We start from the raw sequence: 17,162 nt of genomic DNA, 5'->3' as shown, positions 1-17,162 counted from the left end.
CCCCTCTCAGAATAAAGACATCTTGTGGAGGCTCATCCCAAGCTAGACCCACGTCGTCTACGGCAATGGCAGATGCTAGAGGCGCGGACAACGGTCTCTGCAATGGGGCCTCCACAAGGGAGACGTCCACTTCCACCGCCACCACATACCCGTCGTTCCTGGAGCCAGATCCTCCCGAGGCTGCCACGTCCACACTGACGACACAGTTGACGTCAGTGACATCCTCCACCGATGTAGTGTCGTCGACAGGTGTGGTTCCGCCCGCCCACCTGGGTCTTGACTCTTCTGCCACGAACGGAGACGACGCTGCCGCTCTCGTTTCAGAGGCGGAGCCCGCGTTTACTTCTGCTGGCGAGCAGCTGGCTATGGATACTATCTTTTCCACCCCGGTGATGGCCGCTTCTTCGTCAGCGACGACAACTTCCTCTTCCTCCTCATCGTCGCCGTTGTCTTCGTCAGCGCTGCAGTCGTCCTCGAGGGGGGCGTCGTCTCTGCCCAAGCCGTGGAATGACTGGCTCCAGGACATACACAATTCGGGAAACCCTGTGCAACCGGGTCCTTCCTCTTCAGTGAACGCTGCGCCGTCTTCAGCCTCCTCCCAATGGAACGAAGGCGATGAGAGCAGCGTTATGATGCCAACGGCAGGGCCATCGTTTGAGAGCCAGACGTCTTCTGATGGTGTCGTCTCCCTCGGTGGTGGTGGTGGTGGTGGCAGTGGTGGTGGTGGCAGTGGTGTGTCAAACGGCTCTACCTCCACCACGGCCACCGCTGCGTCTGCTGCCTCGGATGACAGCGATGTGGAGGTGGTCATGGTCAAACCGAGGTAGGGAATGTTCTCGGGGCTCTCTCTCTCTCTCTCTCTCTCTCTCTCTCTCTCTCTCTCTCTCTCTCTCTCTCTCTCTCTCTCTCTCTCTCTCTCTCTCTCTCTCTCTCTCTCTCTCTCTCTCTCTGCGGAGAATCAAAACTCGTCTTTTTTCACTTCTCATCATCTTTTGTGAAAATTGTATAATTTGGAGTTTTCAATTGGGAGTTCCAGACAGGTTGTAAAGGAGACTCTTTGCTCTCAGTTCTTAGTTTTATCCGTTCTGAGAGGGATGTAGAAACCGTTAAAATAGCCGCTGTTGAAAACAGTGCTACACACATACCGTACGGAATGTATGACGTTTTTGTAATATCCCCCCCCCCATCCCCACCGAGACCGTTTGTTGCCTCCGAATGATTTTGTTAAAAGTGCCTTCTCTTAAGTACACTTTGAACAAAATTGTTGTGAGGAGGGGGCTCTCGTGGCCTGGAGGTTTAAGTTAAGGTGATCGCCTCTTATTCAAAGGTCCCAGGTTCGAATCCGGGTAGCGACGGAAAATTTTCTTCTCTAAAATTGTCTCTTATCACCTCCTTTTCTGCTCTCTAGCAATGTTCTGTCGTCTGCTTTCATCTCCACTTTCTGCCCACACCCCCTCACCTCCTTTCCCCCCTTCTCTGGTCTCCTGACTCTTTCTGCAGCCTTTCTACTGCTACTCCTTGGCTCCTTCTTACTGCTGTCTTTCAGCCAAAACCCTGATCTTCTGATAGGAAAGATCTACACCTAGCCTTTTCGGACAAGGGCGAAAAATCTCGGAGGTCTTGTGGGCAAGTTGCAAACGTTAAAGATCACTTGGGGGTCTAAAATTGATAAGGCACTGTGTATTATGAGTGTTGTAGCAGCCTCTGCATTTTAACTTGGAAAAAGGAACAATAGATGTGCGTGTTTAAATTGTGATTTATAATGATTTATTCACTGATGCTTTTAAACATGTTATGGATGGGGCGTTGAATTATCATCATTGTGATCTAGCTGTTACTTTCCTTTAAAAAAAAAAAAGAAGAAAATTATTCGTTAATCATTTGTATTTTTTGAGGGTTTGAATTCCATTCTTCTGCTGCTTACTTAGTATTTCTCTAGAGCTTGGGTTTTATAAGTAGTATGAAATGGTAAGGTGTATATTATTCTTGAAGAAAATAACGTCAACTGAAAAATCAACTAAATTTGTCACAGGTGTTAAATTTTTACCTATGTGACTTATATCTCAATTCATATATTTCGAGAAGTAACTCCTTTTGTCAGCATGCCTCTCGTATTCTTGTTTTGTTTTGATTTGTTTTTTTGAAGCTAAAATCAAAGGCAGCTGGCTATATTTCAACTGCCAACTTGTATCATGTTGCCATTTGTTTGCTCATATTTTTTTTTCTTGCCTGTTTCACAGAATTGTGATAGACCTGACTGATTCGGATGAAGGTAAGAAATGTACACCCATATATATTTGTGTCATGACGCAGTGGAATCAGGCGATTGTCAATTTTTGGGTATGTGGAGTTATTGGTATCATGTCTCTCTTGCCCTTTTTAACTCCCAGTGGAGCACAGGCCATTAACAACATTACTCCAGCGAAGCCTGTCCTGAGCATCCTTTTCTATCTGTTTCCATGATGTCCCCGCTTTTTCAATTTCCACTGATACCGCTCGCCTCCATGTCATCTTAGGTCTTCCCTTCTTACGCTTTCCTTGTGGGTTCCATGTTAAGGCCTGCCTGATGATGCTTGTCCGGGGTCTCCTCAGGGTGTGTCCAATCCATTTCCATTTCTTCACCTGAATATCTTCCTTTACTGGCCTTTGGCTTGTTCTCTCCCACAGTTGAGCATTTGTGACTCGATCGTACCACTTGATCCCCACTATCCTTCGTAGGCATCCATTTACGAAGCTCTGCAGTTTCCTTGCTGCTGATGCTGTGAGCCTCCATGTCTCTGAACCATACTTTTGGTATCATGTGGAAACTTATAATTTGTCTTGCTTTCAATGAAAAAAATACCAATCTGTCTCTTGAATAGAAGTCGAGATATCTGCGATTGAAGGAGGTTGGGTCGCCTGGATTCTGTAGTAAAATTGGCGATAAAATGACCACCAAAGTTTGGTAACTTCAGTTGCTTGAGAGTCCTAGAAAATTGAAAAATTACTTATGTTGTGACTTTATTCTACGTTTTCAGTTAAGTTCACATGGAAATGTATTTTTAAATGGACATGAAAGGTGTTGAGCCAAAAAACAAAAATTCGGTTAAAATTGCAAAGCTGGTAAAAAAAAATGCCTATTTCTTCATTTCATTATTTTGACTAGCGCCTGACTCACCACGTTTACCCCTTCTTTACTGTGAAAGGTATTTATCTCTCCTCCTTTTATATGTTTGAAACTCTCTTCTAACACCTTTTCTTCGGCGCTTATATGAATATGACCGTATTGTGTTGCATGTGGATATAATTCTGGCGCTGCTCAATGGCTGTGAGGCTCTTTCCGGTCTCCGTATTTTAAAATAAATTTTTATGCCAAATTTAAAAAAAGATAAGCAGGAGAATATTAACGACCCGTCACACCCCCTTTTCCGCACAAATTGTAAGATCACGCAGCAGCAGATACATACCACTAAGAACAAAAAGAAAGATACTCTTTCTTACCATCTGTGTAAGGCTGCTGTTAGTATAAACATCAATGTGTAGTGCCGTTTCGAATGTACACTTGTATCTATATAAATCTAATGGTCTTGTGATAAATTCCCGCACATTGTGAAAGATGCATCTGATGTGTTATAATGTGCATTATTGTCAGCTTTATTTTTTGCTGTTCTTGTTGATTTTGAATGAAAGTAATATATAATTTAATTTCTTTGTTTACCTGTCTGTATGTGTTTTTGCGGTCCTATACAGCCAAAAAATTTCCCTCTGAGTCTATAAGTATTAATAATAATAACGATAATAATAATAATAATTAACTCTTACTTAAAAATGAATTGATTGTATGGCTACGGATGGTTTGTGGGTGCTCTGGTGTGGGGTTCTCCTTCATTCCCATCAAACACCTATAGTTCTGATCTCTCCTCCTCCTTTTTTATGTTTGCTACTCTCTTGTGACACTTCTATAATCTGCGGCACTTCTGTGACCTTATTGTGTTGCAAGTGCTGTAAAACTCTCCTAGTAAACCTTAAAGCGATTGTCAGGCTGCTTGGATCCCTTTCTTCTGTTTCACAAGTGTAATCCCCTTCTGCGTGAGTGGTTGGCGGTTGCTCTGGTGTGGTTTGCTTCTTCTTTGCTGTCAAAAATCTATGGTCTCTATCTCCCCTCCTTGTTTTTTGTGTTTGTTGTCTCTTGTAACACCTCTAATATTTGGCACTTATATGACCTTATTGTGTTGCAAGTGCCGTAAAACCCTTACTAAAACTAAAGAAAGACATAGCGCGTGTAACCCCGTTCTACATTACATGTGTTACAACTTTTTGGGGTTTTTTTTTTGGGAACTTTTACATGTTTGATCACACAGAACCTCAGCCGAGCTCCACAGAGTCTGAACCCATGGCCGCCGAGTTGGAGTCGAGAGAGTCGTCGGGGCCCAACGAGGAGGACCAGGGTCCCTTCGAGATGACGTTTGAGCCGCCACCGTCTGCTTCTCCCCCTCTCAACACCCAGGTGTTCCGCCCTACCTCCTTCCCACAGAACAGAAGCCTCCGAGTTCCAGTAAGTGTTTTTTTGTGTCCTGGGTTTAGATAATTGTTAACGGACGCTCCCCCTTTTTTTCTGAAAGTGGTACACTGAGTGTGCGGTTAATTAATCAGAGATGACGATATTCAGGAATAATCCGAAAGTCTTGATTTGTCAGAATTTGAATTCTAGATACAGAAAAAAAAAGCTAGAAAAATTCTTTATGTAAAGATACAGTTATTGTTAAAAGAAAGAAATTTTTTTTTTCTCTCTACAACTATTAAGATAAGATAAATACATCTTTATTACTTTATTGTCCAGATCCTGGCACATTGGTTTGGTGTTTCACCACGCGTACGCACGCACACACACACACACACATACACACACACACATGCACCCACACGCAGGCTTACAGTCACATGCGTAATATAAATGAACAGTAATTTAAACAATAATAATCTTAAGCTAGATACGTACTCAGTATTCTGACTGTAACTCATTGTTATTCTAATACATGCTCTAAGGTTATATGAAGACTTGTAACAAGATGGTTAAGATGGAAGAATGTTGATGGATGACAGTAAAAATGACTTTCTGTATCTCTCTTTGTTACAGATCAGAAGCTTAGGCCTTTTACTTCTGACTGATGTTTTTATTTGAGGGAGCAAGGGATGTTTAAGTTGATATGACCAGCGGTAGCTGAGGGATACTATTGTTGACACAATCGTGGTAAAACCTTGATGATAAGTGAAATGTGTTGCCTGTGCGTCGCACATGAGAGAAACATTTAGTGTCGTCTTACAAATGAGGCGATAATGAATCTTTATAGCCAAGGTAGAAATCTAGACAATAATAAATGAATAGGTAATAGAGTTTGTATTGTGCAAATTCCCACTCAACAGTAAGCTCTGTGCCCTGTAATAATAGATAGAATTTGTATAGCGCAAGTCCCAGCCCGACAGCAAGCTCTATGCACTTCACAATCTATACCCTTTACAGTCTATATTATTATCCCAGCAGACCTGCTGTTAGTATTCTGAAACAATTTCAACTTCCTGGGAAGCATACTGTGCCAGCAGCCATTTTGCGGGTTCTAAAATACCGTCATAGTGACAAGATTAAAAAAACAACAAACTTACAACTAACAAACCCCCCCCCCACTCCACCCCACCCCCACCCCCACCCCTCTTCTCATCTGTTCATCACAGACCATGCGTAGCTATGGCTATGTGCCGTTGCCATCCAGCTTCTGCTCGGGGCAGCACGACCCTCGCCCTACTTGTGCCCACGAACCCCCGCCCCCTCCCGAGTCCTCAGCGCCCCCTTTTGGGGTATTCCCGTGCTGTCGTCATTGTCACCGTGGGCCGGCCACCCACGGAAGGATGAGGCACCCAGCTAGTCAGCAGAGAATAGAGGTAAGCAAGGCGGTTCTCTACCCTAGAATAACAGAGTGCTGTTGTGAGTTACTTAGATCATGAACCCCCTCTCCCCCCTCCCCCCCCTCCCAGGTGGTGCCACTGACTGAAGAGTCTTGAGGCCATTCCCAAAGGTGGGGACATTTCTCGTTCATGCACAGTAGAATTGTAAATAGGCTGGTTCATCAATGTCACGCTCATAACCGTGACTGATCTACAACAGGGAATTGCTGCTTTTTCTCTCCTAATCCTTATTATTGTCATTTTTTCCTCTACTTCTTTTGTATGTTTGTCACACTCTTGTGACCCACTATTTCCGGGGTGCCTTGATAGTTGAAGCAGACTTTGTGCTGTCGAAGCTAAAGAGGTGAGCTGAGTAAGTCTGATTCTCTGTAAGGATTTCTATTTTGACATCCACCCCTTGGTGCTCATATGACCTTATGCAGTTGTGAGCGCTGTAAAACCTTTACTAAAACTGAGATCATGAGGTCAGAAACCAAATGTTCTGTGTGCTTTATCAAAATCGTACCTGCCAATAGCGAAATACTTGCAGCTTAAGGGATTTGAAAACAACATCAAAATCGTAAGATTTTTCAGATTCATTAAGCTAGATTTTCAAAGAATTGAATTTGAAAACGCTTGACACTCAGTGAAACTGAAAATTTTTTAACGTAGAATTTCTCGTAACGAAGCACTGAGCAGATAAAATTTTGTACCTCTAGGGTAGCGAGTTCCTTAACTCCTATTAGCTAGAATGACATGATGACCTGTGTCGGGTTCCCTTTATAATTAACACCCCCCCCCCCCCCCCCCCGTCCCTCCGCCAGAATGACACAGTGTGTCGTTTTCACCTCTGCTGATTAAATGCTCAATTTCTGTCCAGTCCTTCAAATCTGTGTTTCTTATATTGGTCAAGTTAAATACAGACATGATGATACTTCCTTTCTTTATGAGAATTTGACTCTTGAAGGCGTATTTTTTGTGTGGCAGTGCATTGTGTCACCAACAAATTTTGGATCTAAAATCCTAGTCACTTTCTTAGTGACGGTTGTTGATCAAATTCATCTCCAACGCATCTGCTTTTTATGCATTCAGTCTCACTATCAACTTTCCCGATGCTGCAGAGGGATACAAGTTTTCTGGCGTATGAATGAGGAAGATTTAGATCTAAAATTTTCAGTGAAACAAAACCTTATTGCAAATTCTTCTTCTAAGTGGCAGTGCTACTTTAATTCTATCTGTTTGAGAAAGATCCGTGAATTTAATTCTGGCTGATAAGATTTTCGTTTGCTTGCAATTCTCATGTTAAAGTCATGATGAGATGTTATTGCTACTTTTTTTAGTAATATGAAGTGAGATCACAGATCATGTTTATTCCTCATCTTTCAGTGTTGCTATTATTACTATTTTAGTTTTGGAACTTTTTGCTCCTATGTGATCCAAAGTCAGAATTCAGGCTTGCCAATTGTTCTGAATTTCTTGAGAAAAAATTTTAAAGTTTTAAAATGATTCCAGTTTCTTCAAATCAAACACATCTTTCATTTATTTCATATAATATTAAAGTGTATGAACCCATCCAATAAATTACAAGTGTCGATCTGCGTCCATAGGGCTAAAATCCAAGAATTAACTCATTTTGTCAGCACACCTCACATTTGTAAAATCACGAGACCCAAAACATTTTATTTTCTTCTCTTATCTGTTTCTTCTCTCATATCTCTGTTTCTGCTCTTATTCGTTTCTTTTCTCTTATCTATTTCTCCTCTCTTATTTGTTTCTTATCTCGTCCGTTTCTCCTCTCTTATCTGTTTCTTATCTCATCCGTTTCTCCTCTCTTATCTGTTTCTTATCTCATCCGTTTCTCCTCTCTTATCTGTTTCTTATCTCATCCGTTTCTCCTCTCTTATCTGTTTCTTATCTCATCCGTTTCTCCTCTCTTATCTGTTTCTTATCTCAGCCGTTTCTCCTCTCTTATCTGTTTCTTATCTCATCCGTTTCTCCTCTCTTATCTGTTTCTTATCTCATCCGTTTCTCCTCTCTTATCTGTTTCTTATCTCGTCCGTTTCTCCTCTCTTATATGTTTGTTCTCTCTTATCCGTTGTTTCTCTTTACCCTTTCCTCTCTCATTCTCTCTTATCTGTTTCTTCTTTTGTCTGTTGTTTCTTCTTTCTCTTCTCTTATCCGTTTTTTCTCTCATCTGTTTCACCAGGCGGTGAGACCCTCGGACGCCTCCAGCGACCCCTGCTCCCCACGCGGCCGATCCCGACCCCCAGGAGGATTTCACTCTCTGCTGTTACACACCGCCAGCAGAAGCACCAGCGGCAGCAGCAGCAACAGCAGTTTTGCTGCCCCGGTGACATCCACAGCGGCCTCGCCTTGTTCCGTCGCCACCTCATCGTCGTCCTCTTCCTCCTCCTCCTCCTCGGCCACCGCCTCCTCAACGGGAGTCCTGTCTGCCGCCCCTCCTCCTCCCCCCATGGTCGCTGCTGCCCAGCCTGCTCACATGCAGCCTGCTCAGGTAACTATTAGACCTGCATGTTTGCCGACAACCGTCTGATATCTGACAATCGTGACCCGACCCACGAGCCGGCTGATGCTTTTGCTAGGCCCACCTTGATATATTGTCGATGTGCGAAGTGCGAGGCCTGGCCGACTGCCAGCGCCCCCCCTTTTCTCCCGCCCGCTTTCGTTTTCGCAGAGATGCCAACCAGTACGATTTTACGTATTATAGTACGATTTTTTGCCGAAAATACGCAAATACGACTTTTCATGTAAAAATACGCATCCTGGAATGCGAAAAATACGAGATTCAGCTTGGACGAGTAATCCTAATTATCTCAAGTCCCATCTTTTGTCAAAATAGTTTCAGTATCGCGGAACTGGAATATTTGAAAACCAAGTCCGATAAGGTCAGTAAGTTCAGCCTTTCCCCGTCCAAAAGTACATTTCACTTTCACACGGATAGGCGGCAGGCGGAAGTGTATGTGACACCGAAGCTGATCGGGAAATTCAAGATCTACTTTCGCTTTCGTTACCACACAGAAGTTTGCCAACGGTAGTCTGATAAAGCAACATTTGTGACATGCAGGTTGTGCAGTATAAACGCTGTGTCGCCGTGCAAATAAAGTTTAATCAATACTCCGACTCGTCTTTGTGCTGTCACTTGTGGGAAAAAAAGGAAAGAAAATACAAGCTTCGTCCGATTTTTAGATTGTCTGGCTCGCCATTGTGACCGGCCAGTGACCCTGCGCGCATTCGCGTCGTAAAAATACGGCATCGTGTGAGCAAAGACCGTCTTTAGTGGGAGTAACGGCTGGGCGAAGTATAGGACTACGGAAAAGGGGAGCGGATTATTGATTTAAAAAAAAAAAAGATACACTGAGGGGGGAGGGGGGGTGTGAAGGCCACACCAGAGGACAACAACTTGGAAGCAATTTCAGTATTTTGATTAGAGTTCTCTGCAAAGAACGTGTTGGTGCAGGCGTGTGCGGAATCGGGACCCTTCATACTTTGCCAGTCTGTGTTATTGAAATAAAGTGTTCGTGTTTCATTGGATGGGTGATAGTAATTTATACCTACAGTGTATGTTCTAGCTTTCTGTTTCAAGACTGGCAGATTTTCAGTGTCACTGCATCTTGTCCTCCCACAGTTGTTACAACTCTCACAGTGCTTGTTGGGTCTACTTGAGCCATTCAAGTTATTGCTCTTCTCTGAGTTTGAGCAATAACTTTAGTCTCTCAGTTCATAACATGAATTCTGACTCCCAGACTGGTTCTTTATAGTCGAAATTCTTGTTCTAGACCCTTCTGAACGCTCAAAGCAGGATTAATTTTTAATTTAATAATGAGACGAAAATATTATAATAGACTGAAATACTTCAAACAAGACCCCAGTACGACACTGAACACTAACATGTTGTTGACTGGACACATGTATATTGTACGCGTGTGTACTCCCTTTTTCGAGCTGGTGAGCTAGTAATTTTTTTTCAGGAAATATTGCTGGACACTGAGCATTTTACTGGTTGGTCAGTTGGTCGTGGGGAATACACATTTTCCCCTGAAAATACACATTTTCCCCTGAAAATACACATTTTCATATTTCCCAATACTCATTTCGGTCTTCTGTGGTTGGCATCTCTGGTTTTCGTGCCGACCGCCGACTGCTGACATTGGCGTTTTCGACTAAATTGTTGGAACCTAAGTAGAAATAAGAATACGAAAAGGACTACGGCCTAAATTATCTTACTTTCAGTTTCGTGCTTGAGCGCCATTTTGAATTTCATCTGTTGACTGATTGTTTAGATCATGGGGAATACATTCAAGTCCGACTCACTGGTTCTACTGGATAGATTTGTATAGATATTATAGACTTCAAGTGAGAGTAATGTCAGGGGTTCTCCTCGGGGTTGAGCAGATTGCTTGCTCGGATATGATATAGTTGTAAAGCGCAGAGATTATGCTGTTGAGCATGGGTATGGGCTGTAAAACTCTTACTAAAACAAAAAATTTGCTTTTCAGATTTTGAAATGATCCTCGCCTAATAAAAGTAGGCTGAAGGTCTAGAACTCATTTGGTTGCTAGATCGGAAAAGGAAAAATAAAGTAAAGAAATGTTCCCTAGATTGATCACAACAACAAAGGAGTGTTCCAAAAGAAAAGGATGTGCTGCTTGTTTTCCCCTCAGAATTTTACAAACGACTCATGAAATCCTTTTTTTTTTTGTTTTGTTTTGTTTTTTTGTTGTGTCCTGCAGTTCTGGCCCCTGCAGCCCCTACCCCCAGTAGAGAAATGTTCCCTGGATCGATAACAACAAAGAAATGTTCCATAAGAAAAGGATGTGCCACTTTTTTTCCCTCAAAATTTTGCAGACGACTCATGCAATACTTTTTTTTTTGGTTTTTTTTTTTGGGTCCTGCAGTTCTATACTCCAGTAAAGAAATGTTCCCTAAGAAAAGGATGTGCTGCTTTTTTTCCCCTCAGAATTTGACAGACCACTCATGCAATACTTTCTTTTGGTTGTGTCCCTCAGTTCTGGCCCCCGCAGCCCCTACCCCAGCTGCACCACCACCACCACCACCACCACCACATGGGCCACGCCCCGCACCACTTGCATCACGGACGGTTTTCCCACAGCCCGGCGGCCGCCCATGAGCCCCACCACCACCACCACCACACCCCCTCCACGGGGGGTCCATCTCGCCGCGGCTGTTACTACTACTCCACCTCCTCCCCCGCTGTGGTCACCTCCCCGCCCTCGTCCGGCAGTCATCAGCCCCACGGACACCTGATGCCGTACAGTTTTGTCCCCGGTAGTCGCGAGGTGGTGGGCAGGGGCCATCCTACCTCGGGGATGGGTCTCGAGTTTCAGAGAGGAATGTCCATCAGAGGTTAGTTGGGTGTGTCTGTCCTTTTTTCTTTTTCGAGTTATTTTATTTATTAATTAATATTAATTTAAATAAGTGTTTTACTGCACTTGCAGTGCAACAAGAGAGTAACAATTGTAAAAAAGGAGACATAAGGAGGATACATGTTTGAAAGGAAAGAACAATCACGAGGTAGTGGGCAGGGGGCATCCTACCTCGGGGATGGGTCTCGAGTTTCAGAGAGGAATGGCCATCAGATGTTAGTTGGTATCCATCTTTTGTCCTTTTTTGTTTTTCCAAGTAAGAGAGTTTAAATAAGCATTTCACCCCCTGGGGCAGTGCCACTGCCTGTACTGTAGCATCTTTAGGCCATTCCGGAAGGGGGTCATTTCTCGTTCAAGCACAGTAGAATTGTAAATGGGCTGATTCATTATGTCACGTTCCTTACTGTGCCTGATCTACGACAGGGAACTGCTGCTTTTTCTTTCCAAATCCTTACTATCGTCATTTTTCCTCTACTTCTTTTGTATGTTTGTCACTCTCTTGTAAACTGCTAATTCCGGGGTGCCTTGATACAGTCAAACCTGTGTAAGACGGCCACCCATTGTCAAGGAGAAAAGTGGTCATGTATAAGACAGGTGGCCGTCTTAGGCAGGACTGATCAAGATGAAGAAAACAAACCATTCTCATCTGAGGTCCCAATCAAAAGTAACCGCATTGTTGTTGTTTTTGTTGTTGTTGGTGGTGGTGGTGGTTTGTATTTTGTTTGTAATTTTTATTTTGTTGCTGATTTTGCACAAGGGTGACAATAAATGAAATGTATCAGACGAGGAAGACCGAGTGGCAGGTTAAAACAAACACATGGGTCGCAACAACTCGGAGAGTTCATGTTGATGTCCTTTGTTACTTTGTTACAGACTGGGTAAACAGTGACCGCTCATCTCACTTACGATTTGTGTATGAGTTCTGGGCGGGGCTTATGGGTCATGAGGGATCACATGCTTACCTCACCAGCAGCTGAAAATTGGTAGCTATTGGTCAACAGTGGGAGGGGCCTACGCAACATGATCGGTTGGAGGGACTACCTAACAACAACGACAGGTGATTGAATTATGACGGCTCGCCCACAACGCCAGGGGCCAATGCACAGTTTATGACAAAACGTAATGGAGTCCATACCTGCCAACCCTACAGAAAAAATCGGTAGATCACCGACTTTTGGGTCAAACTACCGATCCACCGATTTTGAGATGAAGCCACCGACTTCGGGATTCAGCAGGGTGACTGCCAGGCCCCGGGAATTACCCGGGAATTTGAGAAAGTTATCGAATATTTGAAAACCAAATCCGATAACGCCCATAAGTTCATTTTTGCCGGTCGCGATTGTGATTCATTCGGCTCCCTCGAGAGTATGTTTCTTCACGCAGACAGGCGGCTATGGTGGCAAGCGGGTGTGATACCGACGTTTGATCGGGATAATCAAGCTATACTTTCACTTTCGTTACCACCCAGAAATTTGCTGGTAGTAGTTTGATAACGCAACATGGCAAACGCTGTGTCGCCTTGAAAATAAATCAATATTTGTCCTGTGCCGTCACTTGTGAAGAAAAGAAAAGAAAAGAAAGTTATAGTTATACAAGCGTCTTGTTGGGTTCGCCATTGTGACCGGTCAATGAACTTGCGCGTTCCATCACATTGTGAGCACCGGCACTTGAAGGGGTCACCAAAGTTCATTCAAAGTCTGAGCGCTGCGTAGTATAGGACTCCGGAATGGGGGGAGGATTTTTTTTTTTAAAAGATACACTCGGGGGAGGGGGGGGGGGGGGGGGTTGAAGGCAACACCAGAGGACAAAAACTGAACTTGGAAGCAAATTTTAGTATTCTAAATTTTTTATTACCACTAGATCTAGATATAGATCTAGATGTAGATCTAGAAAACTCTCTGCAAAACGCGTGTTGGTGCAGGCCTTGTGTGGACTCGGGATCCGTCATACTCTTTCCTTGTAAACTCTGCAAAGACAAAAGGCCAAGGCTAGGCCTAAGTCATCCAAGGCCCACCTTTTCTTCTTTGCTTCTGTTTTTTTTGGGGGGGGGGGTTGGTTTCATTTGTGTGTGTGCGTGCAGGTATGAATAGGACAGGAACTGCACCAACTACTAATAGGGTAAATGCCTCTGGTAGTTTTCATATTTGTCATTTTTTTTTTTTGGTTCTTTTTGTCATTTTCTACATTTGTTTGAAGTCGCAAACACAATCATGCATTTGATGTGGGTCAAAATAAAATATTGATAAGGGTCCCAAATTAAGCATGCGACAAGAGGTAATATAGCCTACTACAGATTTTTTAGGTCAACTACTGATTTTTGGACAAAAATTTGCGTCCAACTACAGATTTTGGCCCAGGCAATGTTGGCAGGTATGGGAGTCACTAAGGTGGCTGTCTAAGACAGGTGTTATTGCTTATTGTGATAGGGGTTGTGTGTTAAAATATGGTGGCCGCGACCGCATTGGACAGGTGCCCGTTTTACACAGTTAAATTATATAGAAAAAATGCAAGGGGGGAAATGGAAAGTGGCCTTTTGTTCAGGTGGCCGTCTTATAGAGGTGGCCGTCAGGGCAGGTTCGACTGTAGTTGAAGCAGACCTTGTGCTGTTGAAGCTAGAGAGATGAGCAGAGTAAGTCTGATTCCCTGTAAAGACTTCTCTGTTGACACCCACCCCTTGGTGCTCATATGACCTTATGCAGTTGCGAGTGCCGTAAAACCCTAAAAAAAATTAAAAAATAAGCGTTTTACTGCACTTGCAATGCAACAAGAGAGTAACAAATGTAAAAAAGGAGACATAAGGACGGTCACGAGGTGGTGGGCAGGGGCCATCCTACCTCGGGGATGGGACTCAAGTTTCAGAGAGGAATGTCAATCAGAGGTTAGTTGGGTATCCGTGTGTGCTTTTTTTTCAAATAAGAGTTTAGTTAATTTTAACACTTTGCAGCCACACAGCCAGCAGTACAAAATATCCCATCAGATCACCCAGCTAGGAGAATGACTGCAACAGACTTCTGGGGCAAACTCGCAGTGCCATCTTTGACCATGTTCTCTCTCTTTCTCTTTCTCTCTCCCCCTCTCCCTCTCCCACTCACTCACTCTCTCTCTCTCTCTCTCTCTCTCTCTTTCTCTCTCTCTCTCTCTCTCTCTCTCTCTCTCTCTCTCTCTCTCTCTCTCTTGTTATCTCTCTCTCTCCCTCTCCCTTTCTCACCCTCTCACTCATTTTCTCTCCGCCCCTCTCTTTCTCGCTCACTCTCTCACACTCTCTCACTCTCTCTCTGTGTATTTCAGCAGGCCAGCCCCCTCCACAGGCCCACATCCACCACCACCACCACCACCACCCGACGGAGCCCGGCTGGCCGCTGGTGCACACCCCGTGCTACCGCAACTGTCCCCCGATGCACCCCAGCCTCCACCAACACCCGACGCCCCAGAGCGGCCCCGCGGCGGCCGCTGCTGCTGTGTCCGCTGCCACCCCGGGCAGCCCTGCCCCCACTCTCTGCTTCCACTCGGCGCCGTCGTCATCATCGCAGCAGCAAGCCTCGTGCTCCTCGGCAGGCTGGTGCCACCATGCCGGGGGTCCTCCGGGCTCCGTGCCGCTCGGGGGTCCGGGTTCAACGTCGGTCCCCCCACCATCAGCGGCGCCCCCACCGCCTGGAGCCCCTGGTCAGAGCAATGCAGTACATCGGGTCTTGAGAGCGGACCCGCCTGCTCCTATGAGGTAATTTTGTTGTCGTTTGTTAAAAAGTGTTTGAATCTGGCTGGCCCCTTTGCAGGGGCTGTAAATACCTGTAAAATACTTACCAAAAATACAAATTTCATAAGCAGGGTGGTCAATTATTACAAATTTTTCTTCATGCCTTTGTTTTACCGTACTTTTATACTTGCTTGACTACAACTCCTATTCTTGACACCCTAGGGGAGAAGACGATCCCTTTTCATATTACGAATTTTTAAGCCAGATTACTAATTTTCTTATATATTGCTGATTACTACAACATATGTTGGTGGTGGGCAACCCTGTGTAAGTGGTGTTTTTTGGTTCCCTGTTTCACCGGGTGTTGGTGATGCTGATTTCGTCAACCCCAAGGTCTACGCCTGAATTTATGCTACATATTTACTACTCATTTTCACTTTTAGTTGCATCCTTTGTTCAATTACGAATAATTTTTGTGCTTACACATACAAATCCATCAATATTTGACAGAATTAAAGTCTTTTTTAGGTAACAGCCTTTGCACCGGATGCCTAAAATTGTGGAGTCCCTTGTGCTCTGAAAAAGTTAAAAACATTTTGGATGAGGTGAAATATGTGCTACATAAATGTGATTGTTATTATGATCATTATTATTATTGTCGTTGTTGTTGGTGTTATTATTATTATTAATATTGTTATTATTATATGATTATTGTTATACCGACTTCCACTATTCAATTGTTGTCTGCAGCTCTTTGACTTAAGCAAAACTTTGTTCACAATAACTAAGCACAACTATTGTCCTTTTTCTTCTATGACCTAATTGTATTGTGAACACTAAAACTTTTACCAAAACATAACAACTTTCTGCTTTTGTTTCTTTTAATCCCACAGCGTGGACATCAGCCCCCTCCAAGCTCCTCCCCCACCTTCTGTGGCTCCGCCCGCACCTCAAGCCCCGCCCCCGCCCGGTCCGCCCTCAGGAGCAGAGGGAGGTCATCCAGGCCCACCTCTGGCCCCGCCCCCTTCCGTTCCGTACCCGGCCGCCAACGGGGCGAGCCCGCACGTGATACACCACAGAGGCATGAGGGTGTGTGAGAGGAGCCACTTGATCCCCATGGTCCCGCATAGCCGTATGGTGAGTGGAGGCCTTAACATTATTAAAGCTGATATTTAACCATAATATTATTTGGAAACGACAAATGCTGCTTTTGGGACACCGGAGTAGACAAAGATCTTGAACATCTAGCTCTCACTGGCAAAATTGAAGGCCAACGAGGCAGGGGTAGGCCCAGAGCAACCTACTTAGGGAACCTAAACAAATGGGTAACTGGGACAGATCAGGGAAACAGCTTTTTTAAGAGCATCCGAGCAAAGGAATGAATGGAGAACCATTATCGCCTATGTCTCTCACAGATCTGACTCTGGATGATGATGATTAATTAGTTACTGTTCAGATATTCAGTAATAATAATAATAATGAGTTTGATCAACATTTTTTTTAGTAAAACCCACACAGAATGTAGTTTTAACACTTTGCCATCATGTTGTGGGGAAAATCCATAGAAACTGGGGTGGTAAATGCCGCCAATCGGCGAGATGAGGCAGCAAAATGTTAAAAGGCGTTGAGCCAAGAAGAAAAAAGTACAAAAAATTGTCCAACGGCCAGAAAAATTCCGGTGTCTTTGATTTCATTATTTTGATGAGCACCTCATTTCGTCACGATGCCTCATATATGTTTTGAGATGGACGTGAAAGGTGTGAGGCTATGAATTTTAAAACATTTTTGTAAGAATTACCCAGTGGGTGGAAAAATATTGGTTTGGTTTCATTATTTTGACGATTACCCAATTTCACCACAATGCCTCACATTTGGCTAGATTAGAATTACACAGTTCTATCTGACATTTTTGGCAGTTTTGAGGTACTGAGACCATGAGCTTGGACACCAAATTGTCTATCTGCTCTATAAAAATTGTTAAATTATTCGGAGTCATTACCAAGATATTCGATGTGAAACCTTTTTTACGTTAAATTTCTAGAAATTTGGTATCTTCTTGGTAATTCTGGGGTAGTGATTAGCTATAATATTTTTGTTTCCCGCCTTTGTAATTGTAGCGTAGTGATTTGCAATGTCTTTATGTC

At 43.8% G+C, this 17,162-nt stretch overlaps 1 protein-coding gene across 2 annotated transcripts in view; it reads left to right on the top strand.

The window, feature by feature from the left end:
• Positions 1–17,162, top strand: part of LOC101859800 (mucin-19) — a 55,902-nt gene that overhangs the window by 32,661 nt on the left and 6,079 nt on the right. For both annotated transcript variants that reach the window (XM_005103487.3, XM_013085444.2), the window contains 8 exons: positions 11–823; positions 2,241–2,272; positions 4,341–4,534; positions 5,710–5,916; positions 8,126–8,434; positions 10,947–11,304; positions 14,613–15,042; positions 15,912–16,155. In XM_005103487.3, coding sequence (XP_005103544.1) covers positions 11–823; positions 2,241–2,272; positions 4,341–4,534; positions 5,710–5,916; positions 8,126–8,434; positions 10,947–11,304; positions 14,613–15,042; positions 15,912–16,155 — 2,587 coding nt within the window. The remainder of the gene's footprint in view (positions 1–10; positions 824–2,240; positions 2,273–4,340; positions 4,535–5,709; positions 5,917–8,125; positions 8,435–10,946; positions 11,305–14,612; positions 15,043–15,911; positions 16,156–17,162) is intronic.

This window comes from Aplysia californica, unplaced genomic scaffold (assembly GCF_000002075.1).
Source record: "Aplysia californica isolate F4 #8 unplaced genomic scaffold, AplCal3.0 scaffold00374, whole genome shotgun sequence".
In the NCBI taxonomy this organism is placed as follows: Eukaryota; Metazoa; Mollusca; class Gastropoda; order Aplysiida; family Aplysiidae; genus Aplysia; species Aplysia californica.
Note: the sequence above shows the minus strand (reverse complement) of the source record. Positions and strands in the feature narration are given on the sequence as shown.